The 6,092-nt window shown below is 47.4% G+C and overlaps 1 protein-coding gene across 3 annotated transcripts in view; it reads left to right on the forward strand.

The window, feature by feature from the left end:
• The first annotated feature begins 364 nt into the window (after positions 1-364).
• LOC140076544 (gap junction delta-2 protein-like) overlaps positions 365-6,092 on the forward strand; it is a 24,742-nt gene continuing 19,014 nt past the window's right edge. The window contains exon 1 of one of the 3 annotated variants that reach the window (XM_072123110.1): positions 365-1,472. In XM_072123110.1, the coding sequence (XP_071979211.1) occupies positions 1,402-1,472 (71 nt within the window). In that variant the 5' untranslated portion in view covers positions 365-1,401. The remainder of the gene's footprint in view (positions 1,473-6,092) is intronic. The other 2 variants (XM_072123109.1, XM_072123111.1) reach the window with 2 other exon arrangements.

Genomic DNA, 6,092 nt, shown 5'->3' on the forward strand with positions numbered 1-6,092 from the left:
ATGGGGGTATAAAAGGGGGTATTTAGATACAGGGCAAAATCTTAGTATTCACCCCATTCCTTGCAATGACCGGAACCCCAAAGACTCTCATTCCCATAATTGATCCAGAATAATGGATGTAAATCCAACAGCACAATTGACCTCCGATTGTGTTCGGCTGTGGCAAGGAAGGGGTGCGGAGGAGTGACAGTGAAAAATGGAGACCTGGGAGTGAGAGGGTGATGTAAACGCAGAAGAAAGGGTGAGGGGCAGATACTAAACCGAGCAAAAGCCACAACAAAAGGCTGGATTGATGCACAGCGTAAGACAATAGAAGGTGCGAAAGAGCCGGCCATGGCGAGAAGAGGCGCAAAATGAGTCAGACAGTCAGGATGAGACAGTCAGAGACAGACACATACCGGCGCTCCATCAATCACTACATTCCTACACACAAGCCATTGCACCGACTGGGGAGAGATGCAGGATGAAATCAGCTTATAATATGGCAGAAAATCTCCTCCCATCCAATAGAGAAAGAGTCATTTATCCGGATTAACCGAGACCGCAGCATGTGGGAGAGAGAGCGCAAGAGCGAGAGAGACAGACAGGGCTGAAGAGAGAGGGGTGAAAGTGACAGCGAGAGAGAGATCACAGCGTGCAAGAAGGGGAGGGATCTGGAAGAAGGAGTGAGGGGGAGACAAAGAGAGAAGAGAGCGAAGGATAGAAGACGGAGGGATGCAATGACACAAGGCGAGGAGGGGAGACAGCAGGTAGTCTCAGGGAAATAATGGGGGGCAGGGGCAGAAGAAGAGGCGATGGCAGAGAGCGAGAGATGACCAGGAGCGGATGCTGATCGCCGGCTGGAAGCATCTCCTCTGGACCACAAGCTCTTTCAGCACTGGACAGCGACCTGGTGGAGGAAGGGGATGAGCCGTGAGCTCCAGGAGATGCACATCTAGAAGAGATGCGTCCACGATAAGTCATTAGACAGGAGCTTGTTAGGGGTCGGCCGCTTACCCAACAGACCGTCATTTATTATCATCCTAGAGTTATCGATCCTCGCCGTCGGAGAGGTGGGGGGGGACGCGGATGTAGAAAGGGGCGTGTGGAGGAGGAATCACCACCAGCCATTTCCTGGAATAGGTGACCATATCAAGGAAATGCTACTACCTGCCCCCTGTAAAAGATTTGGGGTGAGCTGAGGACAGGACTTTAGGCAAACCAAAGGAGGAGGGGGAGTTGTGGCTTCTCTCCCCCTTGTCTCCCCTCTGAAGATGTTTCCCACGAGGGATCGATAAAAAAAATTTTTTGGAGTTGGAAAAAAATCTGTGAAAGCCTGAAAAAGGTGGTTGGAGAAAAGGGGGATCGGCTTGTTCCTCCCCGGTGTCCGAGGTGAGCACGGCGGGGCAAGAGGCGGACGTGATGGGCGAGTGGACCATATTGGAGCGCCTGCTGGAGGCTGCAGTACAGCAGCACTCCACCATGATAGGGAGGTAAGCTGCTGGACCGCAACGGAGGGGCGGGTTGGGGCCGGGGAGCCTCCAAACATGGGCAATTATCACTCATGTCTGTGCCTGACATACATCACATCTTGACCTTCACATCCTAAATATCCAACATAATTGGGCCTACCCTACTGGGGCAATGCAGATGATATCTCACCGGGGTAGGTAGGAAGGTAGGTCGGTGAATGAGTGGGTGCGGTGGGTGGTCTTCGGAGAAGTATTTCCATACGTAAGGATGAACCTCCTGTATTCCCTTTCTGCTTCCACGTTCTGGACATGGCGGGGTTAACAGGATCGATAGGACCAATCCCTACCAGAGGTCCGTCCGCCATGGATTGTTTGTAACGTTACGTTTCCCAGAGCGGCCACAACATTGAATGTTTTAACCCCTAGTAGAGATGTGAATGTGCTAGGTGTGTCCGGCGTCATCCCCACTATTTACTATCTGCCGTGTGTGTTGCTAGGTCACCGCCGGATTTTCTAGCGTAACCATGCGAACCTGTCAGTGTGTGATGTATGGATGTACGGACGGACGCGGCGCTGGATTTCCGCGTGCACACGTTTAATTGGCATCTCATAAAGATCACTCGTTCCCTGCAGTCTTTTCATTCCCTCTGCCTGAAATGTCACACTCGATTTGCTCGTTTTCCTTTCCCTCGTTTCGTAACTCTTCCCTTCTATATGACAGAAGACGTTACCTTTGGTGTTGGTTGGGGAGGGGGGAGGGGGGGTCCTACCTGGTTATGTCGCGTCTTATTACTATGATAGACCTAGTTGGGAGTAGTGGGATTATGTATGATGGGAGAGGGGGGGCTTTTACTTTCCTGCTCAGTAGATATCTGCTGTGACTGTGACTGTGGGGTCATGTTCTCCACCGTATTAGATCTATAGGACCTTGTGTTAGACCAGCATTGTCTATACCGTCCCCTGTTTACTCGATACTTCTCAGTCCTAGGCCCAAGACTTCTTAAAAATGGCAGCCAATTGGCCAGCTTACGGCGTAGGCCCTCGCGAGCAGGTAGCAGATGACTGACCATACTGTCATAGCACTACCAGATGTCCGGCTAAGGATTTCCATTGTTTAATCTTGATTTATATGTTCATTTTGGGGACTGGTAATGACTTCGGTCTAGTGTTTCTTAGTGTTTTTAGTATCCATGTCAATATCTCTAAATCCCAGGCTCATTTTTTTGATATCCAGAAACAGCGCCACCCTAGTCCACAGGCTGTGGTTGGTATTACAACATTCGCCTTCAAAAGAGCCGAGCTGCAGTACCAGGCACAACCACAGGCAGCTGTGGCGCTGTATAATGTTACTCAGAAAATACAATTCTAAATCAATCTTAAAATTGGGTGTTTCCTTCCACTGCTTTCTAGCTTCGCTCTGGATTCTGATGCAAGAGGTTAGATATTTTTCACAACGTAGTAATGATGGAGCCACAAGGCGGGATACAAAGCCCATGGCGTCCTGATCCACAGAAATGATGACCTCTATTAATGGATATGGTTTATGAGTATATTGGGAGTTGGATCTCCTCATGGGTCCAGGTTCTGGCAGCCGGGGGTCCTAAAGGTGTTGTATGTGTTCTGTATAGATCGATCATAGTCTTTTATATTAATCCCTCATGGTGGGCCCAAGGTTTCCCAGCTCCAAGACATCGTGGATATAAACCAAAAACATTCCAAAACTCTACATTATCAGTTTAATATAATACACAATGGGGGTCATTTACTAAGGGCCCGAATCGCGTTTTTTTGTCGGGTTGCCCGAAAATTACCGATTTGCGCCGAATTACCCCGGGTTTTTGGCGCACGCGATCGGATTGTGGCGCATCGGCGCCGGCATGCACGCAACGGAAATCGGGGTGGCGTGGCCGTCGGAAAACCAGACGGATTCGGTAAAACCGCCGGATTTAAAAAAAAAAATGTCTCGCTCGACACGCACTTACCTGCATCCAGGAATAGCTTGGTGAACTTCAGTGAACTCCGACGGACTTCAGCGCGGCAGCGACACCTGGTGGACATCGGGCGCACGACCTTAGTGAATCCCGGCCGGACCCGAATCAGCGACGGAGGACCCGACGCTGGATCGCTAATGGACCGGGTAAGTAAATCTGCCCCAATATACACTGCAAGTGGTGGTTTACTTTAAGAGGTCCTATCCACAAGATAGGAGATACAGGCGGTCCCCTACTTAAGGACACCCGACTTACAGACGACCTCTAGTTACAGACGGACCCCGCAGCCCACTGTGACCTCTGGTGACCTCTCTGGATGTTACTATAGTCCCAGACTGCAATGATCAGCTGTAAGGTGTCCGTATTGAAGCTTTATTGATAAAATATATAGTTGATAAACTATAACATATACAGTTTCGACTTGCATACAAATTCAACTTAAGAACAAATCTATGGACCCTATCTTGTATGTAACCCGGGGACTGCCTGTACAATGCAAAATTGTCAAAATTCCATTGGTCAAAGGGAAATGTGAGAAGATCACATTGATCTTTAAAAATTGATCTTAGTCTATAAAAGATTTATAAGATATAAAAGAGCTTTACAGATATGAGAGCAGGTAGAGTCTAGATGAGGCGTCTACTGGTCCACATCATATAAGGGGATAAGCCCAAATTTATTCCAACCACCATTTATTACTACAATGAGGGTCCTAACCCACCCCCTTCCTGGTGAGGGCATACCGGCATAGCCAAATTCCTTCTCCTCCATGACCACGATTAGGACTCAGGACTATTGTTTTAATAATTAGTCAAAATTTAAGCACCAGGTACGAAACCGGTACCGAAACCAGCACATCATGACCTGTTATTACAATGAGGATGCTCTTACAGATATCCTCATTGCTTATAAGAAATATAATTCTATTACCAGTCCCTACCACTAGGGGGAGCTCACTGCATACAGATGTATACATCTTCAATAGAATGTTGAATAGAATCAATACATGTTGTACTGTTGCTCTACTTTATATGTACAAAATAGGTTATGGAGGTTTGTTCTTAAGTTGAATTTGTATGTAAATCGGAACTGTATATTTTATAATTGTAACGCCAGACAAATTATTTTTGGTCTCTGTGACAATTGGATTTTAAAAATGTTGGATTGTCATAAGAACCGGGATGATCAATAAATCTTCATTACAGACGCCTGTGATAACTGTTACAGCTGATTATTGTAGCCCAAGGCTAAAGTACAGTAATTACCAATATCCAGAGGTCCGTTTGTAACTAGGGGTCCTCTGTAAGTCGGGTGTTCTTAAGTAGGGGACCACCTGTACATGGTCTTACATGGAGAGCTAAATGGGGGGAAATATGCAAATTACCCTGCCCCCCACAAGAAGGAAGCTGTCCCCCTAGTGCTACCTGCGGTTGTTTCCTCGGATCATGGATTGGTTCTGTATAATTGTAACCTAGGAAAGGGAAACCAGGCAATCGCTGCAAAGAATTACTCACAGACTGAGTCAGTGCTCAGCGAAATACTCATCCCCATAGAACGGGTGTGTAATAAAACCTGTAATAGAAACCAGTGAGAAAGCTCAAATCCCACTGATTGTAAGTGATGTCACTGCGATGACATCATCTAGTGGGAGTTACCCAACCAATCAGCAGCAGGGTATATAAGGAGAATGTAGAACACTCGTCTATACAGATATTAATTACATAAATAATCACCATGTAATGTTTCCTTCATCCTGTAGGGGAGCTGTAGGGAAATTGAGCACTCGCTGTCCGATTCCCTTGTAGATCGAGGCCGATCACTGCGATTCCTAAATTGAAACGCTTTACGATCAGTCTTTTGTTTTTTTTAAATAAACGTTTTCCTAAACCATCAAATTTGGGGATTACGGATGTCAGTGTCAGAGATGTGCTGCATAATACAGTGTGATGGCGGCCCCTGCTCTATAATGTGCCGGTGTCTGCTGTGTGATAGACGGCTTCATTATAGCACAAGACGCTCCTGCTCATCATCCAGCCATCAGTCACACACACGGCGCATGTAATTAGCGCCATCGCTGACCAGTGAATAAGCCTGAGCGAGGGAGGACGCAGGAATTTATGGTTGTAATAAGCAATAGAGATCTTCCTGCAGCCCCTTCCCCCATCACACGGGGGAGAGAACTGCACAAATATTGGGGTATCATGCGGCCTCCACCCCCAGCAGCCGGGGCAGCCGCGTTGCGCTGTGCTAGCAGTGGGGCCTAACCTGGCGTACAAATGCCCCATAGCCCACCCTGACCCATAGAGGGGGCATAAGGGGGAAAATAGGTGCAATTCCCGGCCGTGTGCAGTAGAACTGTCTCCGATTATCCGGATTGTGCTGCTGTTTTTTTCTCCCTTGAAATATTGAACAAGAGTTCCGGGCCCGGACTCTGGGGCCCTGCTCTCCGCACTCACAGGGGTTAATGCACAATGCGCTGGACGTGTACTATGCGTCTATCTAAAAGAAGAAAAAGTCTTTTTTTTTGAGTGCCGCCTTTTTCTTCTTTTTTATAGCTCAAAGGACTGATCAATCCTTGTCTATCTCCTATCTATCTATCTATCTATCTATCTATCTATCTATCTATCTATCTCCTATCTATCTATCTATC

Source organism: Engystomops pustulosus, chromosome 9, assembly GCF_040894005.1.
Source record: "Engystomops pustulosus chromosome 9, aEngPut4.maternal, whole genome shotgun sequence".
NCBI classification, from domain to species: domain Eukaryota; kingdom Metazoa; phylum Chordata; class Amphibia; order Anura; family Leptodactylidae; genus Engystomops; species Engystomops pustulosus.